Genomic DNA, 25,029 nt, shown 5'->3' on the forward strand with positions numbered 1-25,029 from the left:
ACCCATACTGAGCATTGTTCTCCCCTGGGTGCCTCCTCCGCCTGTGAGGGGAAGTGTTTCAATGAGCATCCTTCTTCTGTCATTACCATTGATCAGGTTGCAGTGTCTGAGGCCCAATTAGTCAGGCCATAATGTGATGTGCACCGCACTTCAATGAAAAGGGGCTGCACGACTAGGTCTGAAATAACCACAATTATTTATCATAATTATTCTTTTGTCTATCATCATTTTAAATATACAGAAACAGCTGCCTTCACTTTTGTTGTCAATGAATATATGAATGGGATGTTCTCTAAATATTCAAATCTTCTAATATTTAATTCTAAGTGTTTTTATTGGTAAAACCAACCTCTGTAATAATATGTCATAATACCATATCGTCACCACAAATGTTCTCTGAAACTGGAAAAAAAAAAAAAAAAATTCAAGGATTAAACACCTTCATTGTGATTAATTGAGTAAATACGTGTAATAATAACATACAAAACTATTTAATAATCAAAACACACGTGTGTGTGTGTCTGTGTATGTACACACACATACATATATACATATATATATGAATATATGAAATATAATCTTGACTTCCATTGGCCCCTTTCCTAAAGGAGGAAACTGTTCTGATTTATTAATCTGTCACACAAAGAAACTGTGAAACTATGAGGATGTGAAAAGAGTCAAAACAAGGAAGAAGCCAAATGCAAAACTTAACATGTTTTTCTATTGTTACTCAGTCAGGGCACTAGTACTTGTGACCACTGTGAATGGCTGTATTTGTTCGGGCTGAATATACATATATATGTAAAATTCAAAAGTTGAGTTCATTTTTATTTATGTATCTCATTTAAAGTGTTTCATTAAGTCCTATTTGACTCTTCTCATCCTCCTGACTTCACCTTGTGCCAGTTTTGTTAGGAATGAGGAAGGTTGCATCTAACACAGCCAACCTTGAAGTCTCATATTTCTTTAAGAGTGATCACAGAGAACAAGACAGCTTTGACAGCACACTAAAATAACTAAAGATATGTACTTTAAAGTTATACTCGTCTTCTCAGGAGCAGTTTGCATCTATGCACAAAGTAAGTATGACTATATTTTCTTATTACTGTTGCGTCTATTAGCTTTAATCTTAAAGACCAAAGAGGCATATATACAAGTTTATTTGTAAATCTATTCATGAATTTGTTTGTTAACAGGGCTGTAACAATTCCCCAAATCAACCATTCAGTTCTGATCTCGATTTTTGAGCCATGGTTTGGTTCCATTTAGTCAACAGGGTTCTGTCTTCCCAGATACAGGATACAATATTGTAGACATTTGTATCATGGTTTTCAGTCTTGGTTTCAGAATCTTTACATCTCTAGTTAGTATTGTATGTAACAATATAAACAGTTGTTGCTGAATTAATCTATTGATTATCATGTTTTGGCAGGAAGTCTTGAACTTTGTCACAGCTACGGATGCTTTAAATCAAGCGATACTCACATCTCTATGACACTGGATGGTGATGAAGTCTACTATGCAGACTTTAAAAAAGGAGAACTCATTTGGGATACCAGAATCCCCACATCTATGTATATTCCCAAGGCTTACGAATATGCAGTACATTACAGATTTACATGTAAGTATGAAGCGTACAGATGGGAATCAGACAAGTCTGCTGCAACAAGAACTAAAGGTAACTGATACTGAACATGCTGATGTTGACTGTTTACTTTTGACAAATATACTTTCAATTTTCTGTATTTTTTTGCAAAAATAGTGCTAAATGGATAAACACTAAACTGTGTTGATTTAACTCTCAGAGGCCCCAGAAATCCTCATCTACCCCAGAGATGAAGTGATAGAAGAGGAAGAAAATACCCTCATCTGCTTCATCAACCATTTCTTTCCTCCCACCATCAACATAAAGTGGACCAAGAATGATGTAGAAGTAACAGTGGAAGATGCTTTCATCAAAAGCTTACCTAATCCCGATGGGACGTTTTATGTTTTCTCACACCTGAACTTTGTCCCGAAAGAAGGAGACATCTACAGCTGCACTGTGGAACATGAGGCACTGGACAAGCCTCGGACCAAGTTTTGGGGTGAGAACAAAGAAGCTTAATGTTATATAGTATCTTAATTTTCTCTTGACTGGCCTCATGGAGATGTAGGAATGAATCTGAAATCACTTTAAAATTTGGGTTTTAATTTTTCTGTTGTCCTCCCCAGAGGTTGACACAGACGAGATGAGTATTGGTCCAGCTGTCCTCTGTGGACTTGGCCTAAGTCTGGGACTTGTTGGAATTGCTGCAGGAACGTTCTTTTTTGTGAAAGGAAGTCAGTATCAGGGACTCATGGACTCTATCGCCTAAAGCAGATGTCATCTACAGCATATATGATCACATAATCCCTGGTTTGTTTCCAGCCTTTGACATTTATTTCATGTCTTTTCTCCTGTCTCTCTTGATACCTCTCAGTGGTCCACAATCAAAAATGGCTGTAATACCTTTAAAAAAAGGAAATGTACATGAATCAAACTGAGTCACTTATACATCTGTAATTCACTGAATTTCCTTTCTCCCTTTTCTATTTGTGTTGTCACTTGTTTAATTGATATTTCATACAACTTTTTAACCATTTTACCATTTATTCCTGTTATAAATAAATGCACACAGTTGCAGCTGTGTTTGTCTGTTGGAGTGTATATCACATATGTTATGCTTGAATAACAACATTATAATGAAGACTGGTTTTCTTCTGCTCCAAGCTGAATGTGCTGGGAGTTTCCACAAGGCTCTAGTTTGGATCATTTGCTTGAGTCTGAGACATATGCAGTATTTACTTATCATCAAATCATTCACAGATAATAATTTCTTAGAAGATTTTTGAGAAGATTTCTGAGAAGATTTTTTTTTAAGGTTTGGCAGTATCATGATGCAAACCCACAGGTGCTCTGACCCTTTAGCTCAAGCACATCTACTGTTGGGCAGCATGTGACTGTATTTCCTCATGATAATTGAGTTATTCCTGTTTGGTCCCATACCTTGCAACCACCACCAATCATAGTCAGCTGTCCACTTATGATAAGCCATCACCAAGAACTCTGAGGTTGTTTGAGTCTCAACTGAGCGGGTACATTCTTTCATTTTGTTGACATCAGTGTATCTGTATTTATTTCCTTGTGTCTGTGAACACATAAATGCTGCACACCGGAGCAGCTTTGTCATTGTAGTTTGCTGTTCATGTAAAAACATGGGAATTTATTGTTTTCTTTTTTGTGTGGTTTTCTCTCTTTTCAGTCCAGGTGAGTTACACCACTCTTCTACTTGCACCAGTGAAAAGGTTCTCATGATTATTATAGTAATTAATCTGATATTAATATGTTTTTCTCCCTTTATTACAGTTTTCTCAGATGATGATTATGCACAATTCAAAGCATGTTGTACATTCAAGGGTCCAGACTTTGAAGATATAGAGTATATTGTTACGAATCACTATAACAAGAAATTGATGATGGAGTACAACAGCACAAGAGGCAACTGGACAGGATTTACAGCCTATGCTTTACTTAAAGCAGAAACTTTTAATGGTGATCTATATGATGGACTACTGAGGGCATTTGAAAAGAAGATACTGTGTATAGACAACCGCAAGCTTGTCCAAACAGGAGGTAAGAGTATTTTTTCTTAAAAGCACAGGTGGAACTATAAGTGGGACACTTAATGAAATTATTATTTTTCCATGATATTTTACCCATTGATTAAAGCTGATTCTTAAATATAGCAGATTCAGTTTTTTCAACATAACTTTACTTAACTGTGTTTTTTTGTTTGTTTGTTTTCAGTTAATCGTGCAGCTGTTACACCCACTGTCAAGCTGAATTCAGTGAAGCAGCCTGGTGGTGGACACCCTGCCATTCTTGTGTGCAGTGCCTATAACTTTTATCCCAAACAAATCCAAGTGACATGGTTGCGGAATGGGCAGGAAGTGACCTCAGCTGTCAGTTCCTCTGATGCAATGCCTGATGGGGATTGGTACTACCAGATTCATTCTTACCTGGAGTACACCCCAACTCCAGGAGAAACAATTACCTGCATGGTCCAACACCTCACTCTCTCTGAGCCAATGCTTCAGGTCTGGGGTGAGTTTTGCCACTGTATTGCAAACACAGCACACAGGGTTAGAAAATGTATGATGCATTAATGAATGAAGCTTTTTCTCATCCGTTTTAGATCCGTTCCTTCTCGCGGCAGAACAGATTAAAATTGTTGTGGGTCTGTGTGGACTGATACTTGGTGTTGTTATTGTAAGCTCTGGATTCATCTACTACAAGAAAAAGTCTGCCACATACATTACTCCCTGCCAAGGTGAAGACGTTAAAAGAAACCAGTATGATGATAAATGAAATGAAGTTGAATACAGTGTTAATCATTTGCCACTGTGATAAATGTTTGTTCTTTTCTGTATTTTAACAGGAGGAGTGTGGTTTCCTGTGGAAGAACTTCCTGCAGCTGGAGCAACTTAAAAGTCTGAACAAACACCAGTATTTGTGGCACGTACCATCCATGATGGTCTGAATATGGCATTCAGTAGAACTGTGTCGACACAGTTCTACTGAATGATGTCTGAAGGTGCTGTGTGGTGCTTTTCAGCTTGTGCATGAAATTCAGTGGCCAGTGAACTGCAGTTTTCTGGAGGCATTGTATGCTAGCAGCAAGAACCTTTCATTGTATTGTATATGTATGGGGTGATGGGTGGTTAGCCAGTGAAAGCTGAACATGACTGTTCAGGTTGACTCTCATGATTTTTCCTTATGGCACATGGCACTTCTGAGAAGATATCTGAAGTGCTGGAGAATAGGAAGGATAATGGAGGAACAAAAGGAGAGCTGTATTACTTTGAATACTAGCAAATTAACATGAATACTATCATATAATAAAGCATTTGGTGAAATCTATTTGTGTAAACAATTTGTATGTTTGCTGTAAATCATTATTGACATTTAATCACAGAAAACAAAGCTGTGTCACTCTGAACTGACTCAGCAGTCACTTTCTTGACTAAAACACACAGTTTTCTGTGTGCAGCTTTGGTCATTGTTGCTTCTGTTTCAGGCTCAGCTGCTTAGCTCAGAGATTTGGTCTCCTTGGTACTGCATGTACTGTACCTGTAGGAAATAACAGCTCCTGGTTGTGTGTCTAACTGTGAAACAGAAAGAACTCTTTAAGAGTTTTTTTATAGTGAGTACTAAATGTACTTTACATCAGCTAATTAGCTTTTCCATACAAAATTTAAATAAAGTGCACACCTTCACAGCAATGAGGAAAGAACGTACATGTTGGCACAGGTATTGTTGTTCAACCAGAAAATCAGACTTGTTGGCTGAACAGTAACTTCCTTGTCTTAGCAGAGTGAATTGCAATAATCTTCCTGTTTGTCCATACTGCACAACTCCAGCTGTGTTTTCTCAGCTCATACCTCACTCTGTTTTTCCCAAGAACAGAAAATCCTTACATCTGCAAATAAATTATCTCCACAACCACCTTATAGTATCTTCTACAGAATGGCCATACACCATAACCGCTGCCCTACATTCAGCACTAAACCGATCCCTGATACATCTTCCTTAGCTGCTCTCTTTCCCAGCTTACATTTGACTCCAGTAAGGCAGAGAGAATTGAGGCAGTACTCGAGTAGACCAAACCAAGATAACACTTGTGGTCATTCCTTTTCTCTCTCGTTCTTCCATTCTTGCTCTGTGTTTTGTGCTCACTTTTTCCCATCTCTCTCTATCTCAGCTTGCTCTATGCATAATAAATAAGATGGGTTTTCCCCGAGCAACCTGAAATTCGTGTTGTACCAAAACACTCCAGACTGTAACAGAGGGGACAAAAAGCTTATGTAACATGGAGGGAGACTTGTTTATCAAACAAATGAATGAGGGCTGTAAAAAAAATCACCCAGTTCTCTCACATGGTTTAGATGTTTGAAAAGGTTCTGGTGAAGAATGTAAATAGATGGACTGATAATATTGTGCATATTATGTGATGTTAGTTGTTAGTTGCAGTCAGCTGCACATCAGTACAGCTCCAACTTGAAGGTGAAACATCAAGAACTCCAAATAAGCTCTCGATCTTGAACCAGTTCCATTCAGAATTCTTGAAACCTTGATGCTGTCTAACCGACTGGCCTGTGTTTCCATCAGTTTTGAGTGGAACCATTGCAATAAAGGATGTGTCATCATACAGGCATTGCACATCCTCTCTTTCCAACCTGTACAATACGACTGATGTCATCATGGTCTGTACTTCAGGTCGAGGAAAACCTGCTATTTTTTGGTTCCAGCTTGGAACCAACTTTTTGGGTTGCGAACCAATTTATTCTTGGTCGTAATGCTCCGAATGGTTCAAAATCAAGTGCACGATCCGGAACAGAACCTGACGTGTACCTCCACATGCATGTTATGTTTGTGGCACAAATGGCATCAGTCAAAAATCAGCATCACACATAAGGCTCCAATTCCTTCTTTGTTCTCCACGAGGAGGGGGGTCTGTCTGAGTCTATGGTTACAAAATCTATGGTTACAGTTATTGTTCAGTACAATATGTTAAGGTGAGTCACAACATTATAAACATATCATAAGTCACCTGAACATCACAATGATTCCAAAATATGTGATTGTGGGAGTACTGTTCTTCTATGGCTTGTATGAGGAAATGGATTTAATCGAGTGTCAGCATTAGACAGTCAAACAAAATCTTTTGGCAACACACAGCATTCAAGTTCATTCAAGTTCTGAATCAGTTTCTCTCTTTGACTGTTGCCTCTCAGTAGTTACATCGTGAATTGCCTCAGAGGCTTCAGAGTGTCTGGGATGTGGTAATCTCACCCTCTTCTCACCTTCTTCTTGAAAATCGATCCTGTCTTCAAGGCTCTCCTCATCAGCAGAACACTCCCTGCACTTTAAGATCTCAGTAAATAAGTGAACCGACATAACAGGGTGTGAGCAGTTAAACATCATGCACCCAATGCCCACCTGCAGGTTTTTGAACATACAAATTTCAGGGTGACAAGACTAAGAGTCTACAGCCATGCTGGCAGTTCTTTGCGAGTATAGTTCAGTGCTACAATCAGTATGCTAACATTTATCAGGCAAGGCTGACAGAATGATGCTCTCAAGCCTGGGTCATAAAGGCAGGAAGCAAATGAGGAAAAACTGGGAAGACTGAAAGAGTTCGCTATGCAGAGCTGATCGAGAAAAGGTTGAAGGAGAAAGTAACATCTATCAAGGAGAATATAAGATAAATGGGAGTAATGGCGAGGGCAAGAGACAGACAGCTGTCCTCAATCAGGTCCTCTTATGTAATGGCTCAACACACAGTTTCCTGAACATTCCTCTTTAGCAGCACTGCCTTCCTTTTGCTCTCTTATCCACACTCCTCATCCCTACCTCTCTTTGATACTCCACCACGATGCAGTCCTCTCTCATCCTCCTTCCCTCAGCTCTGTCTCTCTCCCTGTTACATGCGTGCACATAAACACATCTCTCCAGCAGGCCACCCAGTGTGCGGCCAGGCAGGGAGTAAAGATGAAGCATAGTGGAGTGATGCATAGTGAGTGATCTTGACGTTACGTAATCTTTGGTTCAGTGACCTCAGACACTGCAGAGATGCAGAATGAGAAGGAGAGCGGGAAAACGGGTAGAGATGGAGGCACGACAGGAGAGTGCTCTCTTCCATCTCCAGCGATCAGTATTAATAAGTTACCTCTCCACACGTCTTTGACTAAGTTTATGTAATGTTCTCTTTCACAAGTGGCTTCAAGAACACCTCTCTTGGCTGATCTAAGATCCACTGGTATTTGATTTATTGTAACAACTAAATTCAGTGCAAATATCATCTGGTAATGTTCATTTTGAGTTCACTTCCAGTGTACTGAGATGTTGGCCAAAATCTTAATTCAATACCTGGTTATATTAAATATGTCAATATAAATTTTAGTGGGTGATTTTATGACACAGAAGTTGTTTATATTTTCCTCAGTTTACGGTATAAGGTATACAGTATGCTGTCTGTTCCATCCATGCAATGTTTTTCTTTTCCCTTCGAGGGTACATTTAACTACATCTGTACTTGTTGTGCAAAATGGCATGCTATAGCATTTTTTCTTCAATGTTAAGTACTGTATATAAATAGAAATCAGCTGCTGCATAATGAATTCTTGAAGCAGATTTTTGACTCTGCACAGAATCTAGACTCTACCTTTCAACTAAAGAAGCAAGCAGCCACAACTCAAAATGCAAAAAAGGCATACTGAGACTTCTTGGAAAGAGTCTGAACCTCCTGTTCTTTCTGAAGAAAAGGCACTGACACTAGGTTATCTCACTCTCAGACCTGTCACTTTCCATTTCTGCTGTACTGACTGACTGAATACCTGAGTGAAGCCATGGAATCAGGGAAGGCAGTCGTCCCATTTTTTGCAGTGCAGCATATGTTAGTGTTGAACTACAGCAACACATCGCTTCCGTTATCAGCCTGCCATCCTTGGCGTCCTCCCACACTGCCTGTGTCATAGCTATGGCATGTGAATTAATCAAACTGTTACAGGTGAGTTAATGCTCACCTTCACATTTTGCTGAATCAGCACAAATGCGGTCATTCGCACTGTATGCACTCTCTCAATAGCATGCCCACATTTCTGCTGAGATGGCAGCTTTTGATGTACGTGCACGTTCTTTAGTCCTTGTGAGAAAAAAAAAAAGTTTTTGAGCTTGAGGCTGAAAAAAGTTTTGCAAAGTGAGGAAACCTTGTTTGAGTTAAAGAATTTAAGGAATTACTATCCGGTTGGAAGGAAGTATTCAGCTAAGACAAGAGCTGGGGAAATTGAGTTCAGCGTCCTTGGAAGCACAATAATATGTGGATTTGCGTGTGCTCTCTCTGTGGATTCATCCTGTTTGCATGTTTTATTATGGCAGAGGTCCTCTGTGGGACCACCCCCCACTGCCCCAGACACAGCTCTGCCCCACAGCAAAATGTCTGTTACGGCAGCGTCTAAGCTTGTGCAGCTCGGCATCGAGCCTCCTGATTATATTTTTAATGGAGTTCTGTGATCTGATGCATGATATTCAGCAGTTCTCTGTTTACCAGGATGCTGGTTGGTTTCATCAAGTCTGTGAGATGAAGACATAAATGGAGGTAGCTCTCCCACACAGCCTGAAGGCACAATGCAGTGTTACAGTGTGTGTTTTGTGTGCTTTCGTCTGCTAGAAGATTTGCAGATGAATTTATAGCTATGTGTGCTGTACACCTGCATGTCCATAATCAGCTGGTGTCCTTATTTAGAATGAATTTAGATTATGGTGCTCATGGCTTGATCACAGCATACATCGTGCAGCATAATTCACACTGGACATGTAGGTATACAGGAATAACTGTTGATTTTAGCTTAAATGGTGAATGTTTTTTAAAGATTCATTCGCTGCTGCAGTGTTATTCATTCCAGATACTGACTATATTTGTGGAATATGTTGGTTAGCATATGGCTGGTGAATTAGGATTAACCTTTGTAAATATGCCTCCATTACATTTTCTTTTTCCACTGTTTGTGTGCATCTGCTGTGAGAGACAGAGTGTTTATGTCTGTGCATGCCCTCTGATGTTGAAATAACTCATCCAACATATGGGCAAATGAGTGTTTTGATCGCCAGGTGCTAATAATACTGAATAGTGGTTTGGAATTGAGCATTTCACGTGTAAATGATTAAACAGTGATTGCCTTATTAACTTAAAAATAATGTGAGACTTTACTGATCCCCTCTTGTGTGAGTACTGGGTTAGATAAGAACGATCTGCCTATTTTTCATGTGTGCAGATAAAGATCCTTCCCTATCTTTCGCTTTCTCTCTCTCATTCACACACACGCACACACGCACACACACACACACACACACACACACAGCCTAAAATGGACATCAAAACGCAGAAGCTATTTATCTCAACAGGAGCACAGTCAATTATCCAAGAATACTGAGCGCTCAAAGCAGTAATTACTCTGTCTGTGGTTGAATTTTAATTACATCTTAGCATTGTGCCCGGTATTGTCTCATGTGCAAAGTGTGTGTGTGTGTGGGTGTGTGTGTGTGCTCTGTCAGGATCCTTATCGTACACTCACACTAACACACTCCTTGGCTGTAACACAATGACCACAGCTCCCTGCCACCTGCTGTTGTGTTAGAACAAAGAGCCAGAAGAGAGTTTAGTCACAATATAGGCTCAATTCTTTCATCTTTAAACATAAAACATTGACTGAGTTGCATGTGTTAGTGGCAGTTTTTATTTAATTTGGGAAATGGCTCACAAATTTCCATAGATCAGGATGTGTTTAATTAATTTCCATTACACTGAAATGTAACCAGGGCATTGCTGCCAAACTGATTTTGATTCATTTTTATTATCCCATTGTTAAAGGAAAAGTTCAACATTTTGGGAAAAACACTTATTGAGAGTGAGGGTGGAATTATGCTTCAATGGGTTTCACTTAGATGACTGTGCACAGGGGTCGCTTGGATGGTTTAACATGGGTGTTTTGTCAGTATATGTATGGAGTGTGTAGTGGGAGAAACAGCTAGCCTGGCTCTGTCCAAATGTATCAGTATCTTCCTACAAGCACCTATGAAGTTTGTTTGGTGGGTTATGTGCCAGACCATTTCTTGGCTTGACGCAGTAATGGTAAATTGAGTTTCCCAGAGGAATTGAAAGAAAGGAAAAAGGAGGACCAGCATGACCGATGTGCTTTCGGTTTCATTATTTTTCTTGGGTCAGCTCACCCTGCCAGTGTCACCCTTTAAAGTGGTCTTTTAGCTTGTAATAGCTGGAACCAAGAGTAGCTCCATGTGTAATGATAACCTGCCATTAGTTATCCAGTGCATTAGTGCTCAAGGTGAGTGGACTACATGTGGCTTTAACAAATGTGACATAATGAGCTAATACCAAAGTTTGAAGGCAGAGAGTGAGAAGAGGAGATTGCAGAGAAGAAAGTTGAAATGAGGGGGAAAAGTGGAGATGGAGTGAGGATAAACGGAAATAACACAGAAAGAAATGGAGAAAATTAAGTGGCTGAGAATGTGCATAAATTAAATGACAGGTGGAAGAAAAACTACACCTTTCTGTTTGCTGTGAGCCCGAGATCCTGCCCAATGGCTCTACTGTCTTTAAAGAGGAAGACAATAGGAAATTATTCATGGCCACTCAAACCTGAGCAAGGGCCACTTCTCCCTCCTAGTCATTAGAGCGAGATTTCCAAAGACAACAATGAAAACAGCCGCTTATTCATCAACCACAGCTCTCAGGTAGACGGCGGAGAGTGACTGAATACATGGTAGGGAGGTGGGGGAGGAAGAAGAGCACAATGGCTGCCGTGTTTACACAATATGCCTGATCCGTGAATGAGCAGAGGGGAAAACAGGAAAGATGGTTCTTAATGTTAATACACTGTTGCTAGCCATCAGTGTGATCAGCGTGGCGCTCAGAGGTCCTCTCAAGTGGTTCTCTGCCTTGATGCTTTCATCCAGCAGGGAGATTTATGTGTGCTGTCTTTCATCTCATCATCAGTTTTGCACTTTGTGTTCAAACAGGAATCTCTGGAGATGTAATTATTGATTTGCACGACAACCCCCTCCCTCTTTTAGCCGTCCTTTCTCCACCTCTCGCATCCAAATGACACTGAAATATTCAACCAACAATTCTGTAATGTTGAAATGAATTGCAAGGGATAGACAAAATAATGTGAACTCAATACCATTACTTGTTTTTTGAAACAACTAACTTTTAGCTTTTACAAACACAATGACAAAGATACGTTTTATAGTTGAGTCAGTAGCTGCTGCTCTGTCCTTGGTTAGTTTCACCTTGTTCCTCTCTGTCCATTATACAATATGTGTTTGGCATATGTTAGCATGATTGCCATGACCTTTATACATCTCTTCATACATATTAAATGATATTGCAGTGTTACGCAGATGAAACCAAATGCACTGTCCTTCAACCAGCACTGTAGACCTGTATTAGTTTTTTTTTTTTTTTTTTTTTTTTTTTTGCATTTGCGACAGCTCATCAATCTGTAAACACAACACTGACATATTTCACCTTATAAGTTGATATGCAAAAGTGTAGCAAACAGTGCTTATTTCCAGTAGCATTCAAATAGACACTCTAGTCACTGCTTAAGGTTTCTATCTGTCGACTGTTGAGGAATATCTGTCTCTTTAGCTGCAAAAGTCTCTGTCATGTACTTAGCTTGTCACTAACTGTCTGTCTACCATTGATGCAAAGCAGGTAGCATATGGTCATTTTAGAGTAAATCCACTGTTAAAAATGAAAAGTAGAGCAACTTTAAATTATCATAGAGAATAAGGCCTTTGGAGGATTTGTTCCACTGGTCCATGCTCATAGATTCACTGCAGGTGCTTTTTCTGCCATGTGTACTTGTATCTGTCAGAGTCAGCTGCATCTGATGATTGTTTTCATTATTGATCAATCTGACAGTTATTTCCTTAATTAATCGATTGTCAATAAATCATCACAAAACAGTGCACATCCTAAAGCACAAGGTGATGTCTTAAAACATCTTGTGTTGTTCAACCAACGGTCCAAAAATCCAAAATATTCAAATTTGCTCCAAAAAGGAAAAGCAGCAAATTCTCACATTTGAGAAGCTGGAACCAGAGAATTTGTAGCCTGTTCGATCAACTGATAAATTAATCTACTAATTGTTTTAGCTCTAAATGAGAGCACAGATGTGTGTTTGTATGCGACTAAACACGGGTTCCTCCTCTATTATGCCTGGCCTGCAACTTTGTCATTGCAGCAGAAAAATTGTGCCAGACGCCAACAGCTGTTCAGTCAGAAACACACTGCCATCAACATTCCAGCTGGGAATACTTTGTCGCAGCCACTCGCGTTTCTCTCTCGGTCGGCAGATGGAAAAATCTGGCATTATCATTATAAGTTACAACCTGAGCTTGTTTACTGGTACACGCTTTTTTCCCACCACACTATCACATTTCTCTTCTCTCCATTCCTTGCTTTTTGTGGCTGAATGTAGACTCACAAGTCGACATCCCAGGCGGTCCTTGACTTTTTTTCCATTAGCTTAACATAGCTATCCTTGGTTGGATCGGGGGGGGGTTTACAGTCCTACATGACCCCTTGGCATTCCAGCAGAGTGGAATAAGTCACCATCAGGGCCATATCGGTTTCCCCCCGGCCCGGAAATAGGCCTACAAGCAGTCGGAAATCTCCGTCCTGGAGCAGCCTCCCTCTAACGCTTGTCGTTTTCCAAATGTATGGAAAATAGTTGCCGTGTGACGCCCCAGTCTGTCAAGGCAACCAATGGTGACACTGTGACTTGGCCAAGTGGGTCAGTCAGTGATGAGTGAAAGATTGTGGGTGTTGACTGATGTGTCGCAAGAGGCCGTGGGATAGGTTCACCTGAATGGCTACTGCTGCTGCCGTTACTAGTGTTGTGTTTCTTGGTCCTGACCTGATACGATGCCTTTGTCACTATGCTGCAGACAGCTTCTAATCCCCCAGCTTTCTTTCGCTATGGCTACTTTCCCCAGGTGTCATGACCATATGCTGAGAGCAGTAATCCTGGTATTTTCCCCTCTGCGTTTATTTTTACAGCAGCTATAAAATTATACCATTGAGTCAACTGTTGGACTTAAGTCAAGAACATATTCTTTCCATTCAATGCTGGCTCATCAGAACTGTCCCCTCAAAAGATACATACCTGTAAGGACAGTTTGTTGCCATAACAATGTTTATATGTCAGGATGACCTCTTCTTATTACCTTAATGGCCCCTCTAGATTTAATAAAGCAATTAATCTAATATCAGGCCTCTCTGTTTGTTTGTCCCCTGTCTGTCTTTCAGTACCGGATCGGCCAGCTGTACATGATAAGTAAACACAGTCATGAGCAGAGTGAACGAGGGGAGGGGGTGGAGGTGGTCCAGAATGAGCCGTATGAGGACCCCGAGCACGGATCAGGCCAGTTCACCGAGAAACGAATCTACCTCAACAAGTGAGTGTCTTCCTCTTGTCATGTACCATATCTTCAATTTAGTCAAATAAATGATTTTCTTGATGTATAAATGTCTTTTTATGTAATTCTCCATTGATCACCTAAGGAGAAACCTGTCTTTGACTATCACTACAGAGTCCACATATCCTGCTGTAGACATCACATTCTCTCAGTTATATTTGTTATTCTGTTATATTTCATCTAACACTAAAAATCATCATCAGGCTGCTGCTGATAAGGCTGTCAGTAGATGTGTCACTGTGTGGCCGTCACTCATCCTTGCAGCAATCCTTGGTGTTAACATGTGTATTAGCTGCTGGTTAGATGCCTAATGACACGTCCATGTCAATAAAAATAGTCACATACCACTTGTGTTATGACAATTATAATATATCATCATAATATAAGAAAATATCAAATATCATGAGGCATTGTGAGCGGCACTAAGGATTGCTGTTGTGTTTCAGGAACGAGCAAGGGAAAAATGTAGCTGGCCGTCCCTTTTCATCTCTCTCCAAGCCTATTTTCCAGCTCATAGCCAGCCCTGTGCTTTGTTAAACTTGATAAGCGTGAAATTGAGTATTTGATTTTCTGTTATGTAGATTACAATTGAATTACTGCTGCTGTGTGCAGTCTGAGGTGTGGTCTCCTCACTCTCATTTGTGAATTTGCTCTGAATGTGTACCCTCATCGCACACATTTTTTTTAATGCTGAAAAACTATATTATCCATATTTGTATGAAATGTTATGGACATGAACTTTTCATTGAGTACACTGATGAGGTGAATCCAGGTGAAGGCCCGCCCCAGCACCTCATTGATTTCCCTTATTAAATCTAGAACGATTGCAAAGGATGAAATGTAGACAGAGAGAACAGATGAACTAGAGAAGAACTTTAAAGCTTGCAGACAACTGAAACATATATATACCCTACAAGTTAATATCAGGGATACATAGCTAAAAATTTGTACACCCAGTGACCATTTTATTAGGTACGCCTCTATGATGGTATCAGCAAGATAAGGCATCATGGAAGTAAACATCATGGCTGCATTAGACTGTGCAGGTGTGCCTGATAAAGTGTACATGAACATCATACCAACCTCAGATGTTTCACCAGTTCTCTCTTCTCTCCACACAGTGTTTTTATCTTAGTTGTTTCTGGTGCATTTAATCATTGCATGGCTTACCTCCACAGCAATAACTCAGTTAGCTCTTGGCCAGTCATATATAGCAGGCCTATCATCACCCTGTCCAATAAGTCCAATAAATCCACACCAAACAGTTGGCAGGAGCACAAATCCATCAATATAGCCAACTCCTATTAAGGTAATGTGATTTGAAACTATTGATTTCCATAGAGAGATCAGAGCACAGGGTCAGCTGCAAGCAGAGACCTGGGCCAGAGGCAATATAGGTTCAGTGTCTTGCTCAAGTACCTGCTAATATGGACAAGCAAACCAAGGTAGGACATATGAACAGAACATTTAGTACAATTATGTTAAAAAGTTTGGGGTTAATATAGTTTTTATAGTTCTCCTTCATACTTTGGACAGTTGCAGTCGGAGCATTTCATCCGAATTTCATTTCCCTGTCTTCTAAGACGATTAAATCCACAATGAGCAGAATAAAATACTGACACAGGCAACTAGGCCATCCATTCCCAGAAGTAAGACAATGAGACAGAGATGGAAAGAGAGCCACATGGAGAACCGACGTGAGAGGCAGAGAGGGTGAGGGGGTTTGTGGTCAGAAGTGACAAGTAAGTGGGCCTTTGGGAAATGTGAAGTGTCATTGACAAACTCGGAGGGGAGGGAGGTTCCGTGTTCTTGTCTGTGTGTGTGTGTGTGTGTGTGTGTGTGTGTGTGTGTGTGTGCGCGGCGCGCAGGCATGCCATGTCTGAGTGTTACTCTGTGTGTGTGGGCAGAGGGAGATGAGGTCAGTGTGTAAGTGATGGATAATTTGAGCAGTCACTGTCGGACGCCGCGCCTGCCTCTCTCCGCCCACAAACCACCTGTTACCATGTTAAAGCTGCAGTCTGTGTGTGTGTGTGTGTGTGTGTGTGTGTGTGTGTGTGTGTGTGCGCGCGTGTGCGCGTGCACGCGTGTGTGTAGCTTGTAGTTAAGGCAGTGTGAGGACATGTGACAAGTCTGTTGTGTCTCTAGACACTCCCCTGGCTGTTTGACAGGCCATTGGAGGGAGACCAATGGGAACTGTCTGTTTCATGTTCCAGTGGTTCTTACAGACTCTGAGTTACGAACCAGTATCAGCTCTACACACTCACTTCTTGACAGAGAATAAGAAGAGAAGAGGATAGTAATGTGGGTGTAAAAATAATCAGTGGCTGGTTTAGAAGTGAATTTTCCCAAAAGTGAAATTTGGTACAACTTAATGATGGCTTCAGTTATGGTGCTATTTGCCATGCTTGATTGGCTGATATTCAGTCAGTAGAAATCTGGACCAGCTGTGGTTTGGGCTGCAGTGAGTTGTTTCTGATGGGACTCAATAATGAGACAGTCTGCACTCACCTTTTCTCCCAGCATCTATTGCCAATCAGGATTTACTGTTCCATTGTCAAAAGTATCAAAGTTTCGTAGCCGAATGGTTGGGGCGCATACCACATGGGCTTAAGTGCCCTAAGTAGCTGGTCCCTGGATCGACTCCTGGTTCAGACGGACCTTTACTGCGTATCATTCCCCTGCTCTCTCTCCCTGTTTCCTGTCTCATCTCCACTGTCCTGTCCAAATAAAGGTGCAAAACCCCCCCAAAAAATATTTTAAAAAAGTATCAAAGTTTGAAAAGGAAATCTACCCTATTCACCTCAGCAATTTTCCCTGCAGCTAAACTAGGTTTTGCTCCTGTTGTTCCGCTCTCTCTGTAATCGTTTACATTTTGATTGGATGCCGAATAAGGTGCCCGGATGACTTGGCTGCCACTGTAAGCATTTGTAATCTACCTGTGCTGAGTAAAAGCTAGTTCTCTGTATATTTTCACCCTCCGTGTCCCTCTTCCTCGATCTGTCACGGTGCAAGCTCTGGTGAGACTCCACTGCAGGGTGCAGGGTGTAATCAGTGTAATCAACTTCCCCCATTGCTGCCTTGTCTGGCCTCCATTATGTCTGCACACAGCTGGAAGCTTATCATTGCCTATTCTGGGTGATAAAGCCAAAGAAAGGAGTGGAGAAACTTCAGGAAGAGGATGACTTTGACTGTACAGCACACAAGCTATTTGTCTCATTTGTCCTCTTGCTTTTCTTCCTTTTTTTTCATCTCCTTCAGTTCACTAATCCATCCGCTCCTTTTTCTCTGTGTTTCAGCAAGCTACCCAGTTGGGCCAGAGCAGTCGTCCCTAAAATTTTCTATGTCACAGAGAAGGCTTGGAACTATTACCCATATACTATAACAGGTAATGCTTTAATTATACATTGCTTTGTTTTTATTTTCAGTGTACAATCAAAAAGCACACACATTGGCTTATTTACTGCACATTCTCCAGGCTTTATTATCTGTAGTACATTGTATTATGTAACAAATATTAGCAGTGGTTTAGTAGAAAACCACTTTCCCTCATAATAAGGATCTTTCTCAGTAATAACACAGCTTTCTGCTTATTTGTTCAAGAACAACATACACACACACTCGCACAAACTTCCATTTTCTGCAGACAAACAACGGCTCTGTTCACCTGCTGGCAGCCATTATATGGGATCATTGTGAGGGCAAAAGGATATCAAGGCAATATTCTGTCCGACACAATCCACCACGAGCAGAGCGGTGGGGCGGGGTGGAGAGACAGAGGTCAGGAGGGATGATGGACGTGATGGTGGAGAGGAACCGGCAGGTTTGACCAAAAGATAAAGAGCAGAGTGAAAGGCTAGATGTCAACACAACCCTAAAACCCCATCACACATGTGCTTTTTGATTGTCTTATTTGCTTTTTTAATACACTACTCTTGTTTCGCAACACCAATCTCAGTGTCAAAAGTTTATGTGATCTGTTACATAAAATATGACTGCACCTGTTATCGTCAGCTTTTCAAAGGCATATTACGATGTCATACGTTATTGTGGCACACTCAGTACACCTGACACTTTAAGTGGTGTTTTTTATCATCTGGCGATGCCACAGTGGTGCCAGACAGCTGCTTTAAAGTTTTTCTTCCGTCATCCTAAATATGTTGTGCTTGAAGGGTTCCTCTAAAACGTTTCATTTTAAAGTGGCATCATTTCAGTCTGTCAAACAACTTATTGAAAGTGTAACAAACTTTCAACAGGGGGAAGAACTGCCAGTTTAAATGCCACAAAAATACTGACAGGTAATAAACTATTAACAGTCTGCAGATATCACATGACTTTGTTGTTATGTTGAGCTTTCAGTAGCTCTGAGCACTGCTGCCTGCAAAACAGCATGGCAGCAGATTTACAGGGCTGTGCAGCTCTCCTGTATAAACACGTGACTAAATGTGGCCTCGGTAGGACTATGCACATAAAGAATTATCAGCATGACATAGATTTGAAAAAATGGGAATATGTCATGTTTAATGGCCCCTTTTCCATTTTGGACTAAATTATTTTTTTCTCCTCTATTGTCTTCTTATCTCTCTCATGCTGTTCCATTCCTTTGTTCTCCTCTACCTGCCTGCTCCCCCTCACACATTTCCCATCTCTGTCTGTTACACTGATGTCTTCTGCTGGGAATATGGTCAGAGTACACGGTGAGTGGTTCAAATACACATACATGCACAAACCTACATGCACAAAAACACTTCCAACAGCTGACATGCAAATCAGTGCAGTGAAGGTTAAAAGTGAGAGTAGCTGCACTACCTTAACACGGCTAACACTTGACAAATGTGTGAGGAGCGCCTTTAGTGTAGTATATCAGTATAATAATTGATAACTGCTTTTTAGGAATGATCTTTTTTTAAGGGTGTGTTTGCCTCTTAAATTACACAGATATTGTAATCTATAATACACAACTACCTTGCATGTTTATTGTGTAGAGCAGAATTCTCATGAGTCACATATTGTTAACATATTGTTGTTCATAAGTTGTGTGTGTGTGTGTGTGTGTGTGTGTGTGTGTGTGTGTGTTATTATTCTGACCTTCATTCATCAGATTGTGCTCACAGCAACTCAAATCTAATCCAAGTGGAAACAAAATCTTGTCTCACATTTGAGTATTTTTCATTCAGTGACATTTACAACACAGCCCATGTTTAGAACACATGTAATTTTACCTTTTTGGAATCTCAGTTAAATCCAGACAGAATCATTTGTTTTGTTTGTTTGTTTTGTTTTGTTTTCTCCTTTGGACATTAGGATTATTTTGTGTTGTGCATAATTATGGAAAGTGAGAATAACAGTCAACTTACTACAAAAGCATCAACCACTGAGTCTAAGTCATGGTGGCAACAGCCAGGTAAACCAGATGTTCCTCTACCCAGCCGATTTCTCTGGCTCCTCCTGGGGAAGCTTCAGGCTTTGCTGGGCAAGGAGTAATGTGTAATCCACCCAGTGAGTTGTGAGCCTACCCTGTGGTCAGTTCCCAGTTGATTATACCTGGAATACCTTTGCAGGGAGGACGAATCCTGATCAGAATCTTGTTCTTGTCTTTTTTAATGCAAAGTAAGCACAGTTTTTACTCTAATGCTCCCTTCAGACATCTGAACTCCTCACCCTGTTTCTAAGGATGAACTTAGATACCCTTTGAAGGAAACTCATTTTGGCTACTTGTATTGTTTAAGTAATTTTTCAACCAAAAATGACAGTCATTCAATAGTTCCAACTTTCCTCTGTCTTACATTACAGTTAATTGACTGCTTGTCAAAAAAAAGTTACTTTGAAGAAATTACTTTGAAGTCTGAGAAATGATATTCTTTTTCATTATTTTCTTGTGTTTTATAGACTAAACAACCAATCAGTTAATCAAGAAAGCAACTGTCTGATAAATTAATAATGAAAAAAATCATTTATTGCAACTCTATTTGAAATCAAATTAATTATTTACACCAGAGCTCATAACCAAAGGTGAAAGTTGGAATATAATATATATACCATGACCTCACCATTATCGTTTGGTACAACACCTCCATCCCTGCTGCACCAATCCACTTGTCAATATCAACTAATCAAGGAAATTTCCCATTGAAGACATTAACAAAACCCCACAGCTCTCAGCGGTATAACAGGTTTAATTGACTGTTGCTGAGAAAAGCACTAATGATTTGCTCTGGGACATCAGAGGGACATTAGCCTGCCCACCTTATGTCTAAGGCAGTGAGGAAACATCGATGAAGGGCACATAAAATCAGCAGCAGGCTGATCTTCCCCCTCGAGACTGCACAGATACATGGAACATCTGGATTTTTGGGGAAGGTCATGTCAGCTCATGTGAAAGTGATGAGTAAGTTTCTGACTGAACAAACTCAAGAATATGAATATTGCTGCAAGTTAGTATCTGATTCTTGGAAAATATGCTGTAGGTTTCCAAAGCAACTCACAGTATCCTCAAATCAGCAATCATCGTGATTTAGATAAGAGCCTCTAACAAGACAGAGGTCCACTTGTTAAGTTAAGTTAAACAAGTTATTTATAGCGTGTGATGATGGTGCGTGTGTAGTCATGCTGCCTCATGGGACTAATTCTGCTCGGAAATATTTTGTTGTCATTGACCCTGGTGGTGATGATGTAGAAGATGAAGACAATGATACTGGCTTTATTATTCAAAGTAGGGAGTCGTATTACATAGTCACGTCATTCTCAGATTGCAGTTTGTTTTCTCAGGGTGGCAATATAGGTCCATCAGTCTGACAGTCAGTCGGTAGGCCCACCACACCACTGGTCCAGGCTGAAATATCTCAACAAATGCCAAATGGATTGTCATTAAATTTTATACAAGCAGTCATAGTCCCCAGAGGATGAGGCACACTGACTTGATGATCTGCTGGCTTTTCCTGCCACCAGCAGGATGACAAAGGTTGGCTTTTAGTGAATTTTTTTTTTTAACTATTGAATGGATTACCATGCAATTTGGTACACACAATCCTGCCTCCTTTAGGATGAATTGTTATCACTTTGGTGATAATCTGACTTTTTATTTAGCATTTAGGTAAAATTTAAACTTTTTCTGACACTGATTTATCTCAGCCTCAGTTATAGTTTGTGTTTCATGCTAATTAGCTAATGACTATGGTATCTATGACATCTGCTAATCATCAGCATGTTAGATTAGTCGTTGTGGGCATGTTAATATTTAACTTAAAGCACCATTGTGCCGAAGTGCAGCCTCACAGAGCCGCTAACATGGCTATAGACTCTTCGTCTTCTTTTAATTAGCAGTGTCTGTATGAGATGCAGGAATTTCATTGGTTAACTATTGCAACAACAAAAAAGTAAATGATAACAGATGAACAATATTGAAAAAAAGGGCGCACAAAACACATCTTTGGAAAGTAGGCACTGCATGAACACATCACATGAAACAGAGCATACTGTGAGGTTTATACTGATGGAGATTCCGGAGCGATAAGAAAAGTGCTGAAGAAATGAATAACAAAGAGTCAGATAATAGCTCAGTCAGTCTTCTGTGGATGACATTATCTCCTCCAAGATGAAGGTTTATGTGCTTATCCTCTGCCTTCAGTCTCTGTCACACAAACACATGCACACATTCTGTACACACACTTTTCTTATTGTCTCCTCCTAAGATTCACAAGGCCAGCAGGCTTGACTAGGCAGCGCTGACTTCTGCACTGTGCACAGTAATTATAGTAAGAATGCACACCCTCTCTTCCACACTTATACACAAACGCAGATATACACACACATCCCTATGTATTCACCATGAGCTCCCAGCATCATGCCCTATAGCTCATTCTTTCCTGTGCTGCAGGGTAAAATTGATCCGTCATGTTGTCTCTGTCCCGCTGTGCCACACATAAACACACACAACTACACACACAGGCACAACAGCTTATGTAACCAGTATTCCACTCTTTGGTTGTATAATAATTGAAAGTGTTAAGCTTTAATCTAATCAAACTGCTGTGCTTAAGAGCTGATGAACGGCAGTCAACATGGCCAAAGGGAATGAAGTGTGTGTGTGTGTGTGTGTGTGTGTGTGTGTGTGTGTGTGTGTGTGTGTGTATGTAGTGCCACTTATGTAGAAAGGGAGCATGTGCAGAGCAGTTGTAAATCTACACAGTGAGAGAATAATCATTATTGCTCATCTGGTTTGGGTGATAAAGCATAGACATGGAGACACATTTAGTTTCTCACATCTCATCCTGTGGATCAGTTGACAGAAATCTTCTACCTGTGTGATGTGATCTGGTCCAAAGACTGCATTATTAAGCCATGCAATTACCACCTGACAAAGTTATCACTGTCCGTATCAATTTCTCACTGTCTCGTCTGTTTTTTTTGTTTTGTTTTTTTATCTCCCTCCAGTGCTCCTTCCTGCCAAAGTTTTCCATCCACATAGAGACCAAATATGAGGACAACAAAGGGAGCAATGATAATGTGAGTAGAGCTCAGTGTCATGTGGTTGGGAGCGTGCTGTGTGGGTAGCTCTAAAAAAAAAGAGGGGATCTCAGTGTGTCTTTTCAACTGATTTCAGGTTTTTTTTTTTTCTGTTTTATTGCCTTGTCTTTTTTTCTTCCCATATTCAGTCAGTCACTCAGCCAGTCTTATAGATAATGGATGGATGGATGTTCATTATCTTTCTCCGTTTGTTAAGTGAAGGATATGCAGAGAAATTTGCAGTCATTCCCGTAGATAGATGTATGTTTGTTTTTTACGCAAGTGATCAAGTCTCTCATCATTTTTTAAAATTTAAATTCAACTTGTGATATGTATTTTCCTTTCTCTACCACTCCATGTCTTCCCATTGAAGTGTTAATGTCACTAAAAAAGAAGATCATATGGGAGAGTTATGGCAATGACCTGCAGTTCTGGCAGATAAACATCAATAGCAAAAACATATAAACACTTCACCACCTGCCCTGGTTCTGTGACTACGCCTCCATTAGCAGCTAAAAGTCACAAACATCACACAACAATTTGTTAAGTTCAGTCCATGTTAATGGATGTTTGAAAATAGGCACAGCACAGACACACATCAGTAATATCAAATAACAATAATAAAAGCAAAAAACGATTTGAAAACTGTAGAAAGAAAGTAAGTGTTGACTTTCTTCTACAGCAACATGACAAGCTACTCATGGTTTTGTTGAGTCTTTCATCACTGTCAGAAACACTTTGCTTGCTTTCCACTTCTCCTTCAGTGCCACTTAACACTTTAAAGGCAGTGAGGGCAAGTCTGGCGGTTATGCAATGCTGCTTCGATCCATACCGTAGCTGGAGAGAAAATACCGCAGCTCCTCTTAGTGGTGGGTCGGGGGAGTTGCAAACAGATTCACAGATGGTCATGATTTCACATTTGAAACTGATCGTAACAGATGGGGGTGTGGATGAATTCAATTGAGGTGTTTGCTCCTTCTCTCAGATATGCACTCTGTGCCGTCGCCTTCACCGTTTGTACAGCTATTCTCTCTCATTTCCTCTTTCATTCTTCTCCCTCATCTCTTTTAATAACATCTCTTTTCTCGCTGCCCTCTCCCGCTCCCACTACACCTGTGTGAAAGTTTGAAGTATATAGGAAGCATGACCAACTCTGTGACGCAGGAGCGGTGGAATCGTTCTGAAAGGAACGGATAATTAAACACATTGCTCTGCTCTTCCTGTGTGAGTCACGCAGGAAGAAATCACTGACCACATGGTGTGTCACTGGCCGTGTGAGTCACATTCATCCTCACAGTTTGTTTAGTGTATTGTCTGAGGGTAAAGCCGGAAGCAAGGCAGGTGCTCATTATGTCACCTGCGCTCTGTACTTTTAAAACCAGGAGGAAAATCATCGTCAACCCTGTAACCTCTTTTAACTTCAACTTTCCTGTGCAATATTTCACAATTTTATCTTTCGCCCTCAGTCCAAAACTACTCCTAACACCTCCAGTGTCTGTGCAGCTTTACCAAGTAACAGGGGAAATCACGGCACATCGTCCTGCAGCATTTGTCAACCCGTGAAGTGCGTTATTGATTTGCCTGTCCTCCTCACACATCAAACTGTTCCTTGTTCCCTCAGATTTTTGGTGGCGAGCCCAGGGACGAGGAAACGGAGGTGTGTTTCGTGGACATTGTCTACGATGAAATCCCAGAGCGACACTACAAGGAGTCAGAGGTGGGAGGCGGGTCGAGTCACTGACCTCAGGGTGCTCCTGTTTTTTGTGCGCAGGAGCAGAGAGTGAATGAATACATGCACACAAGATGAAGGGGGAAAGAAGGAGTTTAGAGATGAACAGAAGAACGGGGGGTGGGGAGGTGGGCGTCAACTAATAAGAAATGAAGACAAAGAATGGGGTCTTCTTTGTGTGCAGATAGAGAATAGTGTGTTATCTTTCCCCAGCAGCACCAGCTCATTTTGACACAGCTGGCATCTGCTCTCAGGTGATGGAGGAATGCATGTGTGTGTGTGTGTGTGTGTGTGTGTGTGTGTGTGTGTGTGCCTGCCTGTCTGTCTGTCTGTCTGTCAGGGTGTGATGGTCATAAAGAGCTGAGCTATTAATAATCACGAGGGGTCATGACAGCACTGCAGTGGTGTTTTATTATTGACACTACCATTTACACACACACACACACACACACACACACACACCACACACACACACACACAGCTTTATGGTCTTCTGCTTTTATCCACTCGGGCCTAAGAATAGCACAGAGATGGCATCCAGAGCTAAAAGTGGATGTCACATGGTCGATGTAAATATCATTTGATTTAAAGACAAATGGGTTCACAGTACACCAGAGTCACACCTCACTGCACAACAGAGACCAGTGTCAAACACACATGAACCACTGTTACTGCAGTGGTCAGACCTAGATGAGTACTGGACATCTTCCAC

The 25,029-nt window shown here is 40.7% G+C and overlaps 3 protein-coding genes across 3 annotated transcripts in view; all 3 read left to right on the top strand.

The window, feature by feature from the left end:
- Window positions 1-25,029, top strand: part of LOC108880090 (cytoplasmic phosphatidylinositol transfer protein 1) — a 44,324-nt gene that overhangs the window by 13,481 nt on the left and 5,814 nt on the right. The window contains exons 2-6 of the mRNA XM_018671542.2: window positions 13,917-14,065; window positions 17,383-17,471; window positions 18,773-18,780; window positions 22,517-22,588; window positions 24,210-24,305. Of these exons, the coding sequence (XP_018527058.1) occupies window positions 13,917-14,065; window positions 17,383-17,471; window positions 18,773-18,780; window positions 22,517-22,588; window positions 24,210-24,305 (414 nt within the window). The remainder of the gene's footprint in view (window positions 1-13,916; window positions 14,066-17,382; window positions 17,472-18,772; window positions 18,781-22,516; window positions 22,589-24,209; window positions 24,306-25,029) is intronic.
- On the top strand, window positions 739-2,689 carry LOC108880150 (H-2 class II histocompatibility antigen, A-Q alpha chain). The gene is made up of 4 exons (XM_018671579.2): window positions 739-1,079; window positions 1,433-1,678; window positions 1,806-2,087; window positions 2,215-2,689. The coding sequence occupies exons 1-4, from the start codon at window positions 1,025-1,027 to the stop codon at window positions 2,355-2,357; spliced, it is 726 nt and encodes a 241-aa protein (XP_018527095.1). The 5' UTR covers window positions 739-1,024; the 3' UTR covers window positions 2,358-2,689.
- Window positions 2,888-4,942, top strand: LOC108880130 (rano class II histocompatibility antigen, A beta chain). The gene is made up of 5 exons (XM_018671578.2): window positions 2,888-3,289; window positions 3,389-3,655; window positions 3,830-4,126; window positions 4,218-4,352; window positions 4,461-4,942. Exons 1-5 carry the CDS (start codon window positions 3,238-3,240, stop codon window positions 4,508-4,510), a joined length of 801 nt encoding a protein of 266 aa, XP_018527094.1. The 5' UTR covers window positions 2,888-3,237; the 3' UTR covers window positions 4,511-4,942.

The sequence above is a fragment of the Lates calcarifer genome, linkage group LG11, assembly GCF_001640805.2.
Source record: "Lates calcarifer isolate ASB-BC8 linkage group LG11, TLL_Latcal_v3, whole genome shotgun sequence".
Taxonomy (NCBI): domain Eukaryota; kingdom Metazoa; phylum Chordata; class Actinopteri; family Centropomidae; genus Lates; species Lates calcarifer.

What these genes read in the sequence shown, in the direction of transcription:
- LOC108880150 (XM_018671579.2), top strand. Translation starts at nt 1,025, where the DNA reads ATGTACTTTAAAGTTATACTCGTCTTCTCAGGAGCAGTTTGCATCTAT. An exon ending in TGCTGCAACAAGAACTAAAG is followed by an intron (nt 1,679 to 1,805) that starts GTAACTGATACT and finishes TTTAACTCTCAG; the next exon opens with AGGCCCCAGAAATCCTCATC. An exon ending in GCCTCGGACCAAGTTTTGGG is followed by an intron (nt 2,088 to 2,214) that starts GTGAGAACAAAG and finishes TGTCCTCCCCAG; the next exon opens with AGGTTGACACAGACGAGATG.
- LOC108880130 (XM_018671578.2), top strand. Translation starts at nt 3,238, where the DNA reads ATGGGAATTTATTGTTTTCTTTTTTGTGTGGTTTTCTCTCTTTTCAGT. An exon ending in GCCAATGCTTCAGGTCTGGG is followed by an intron (nt 4,127 to 4,217) that starts GTGAGTTTTGCC and finishes CATCCGTTTTAG; the next exon opens with ATCCGTTCCTTCTCGCGGCA. An exon ending in ATACATTACTCCCTGCCAAG is followed by an intron (nt 4,353 to 4,460) that starts GTGAAGACGTTA and finishes GTATTTTAACAG; the next exon opens with GAGGAGTGTGGTTTCCTGTG.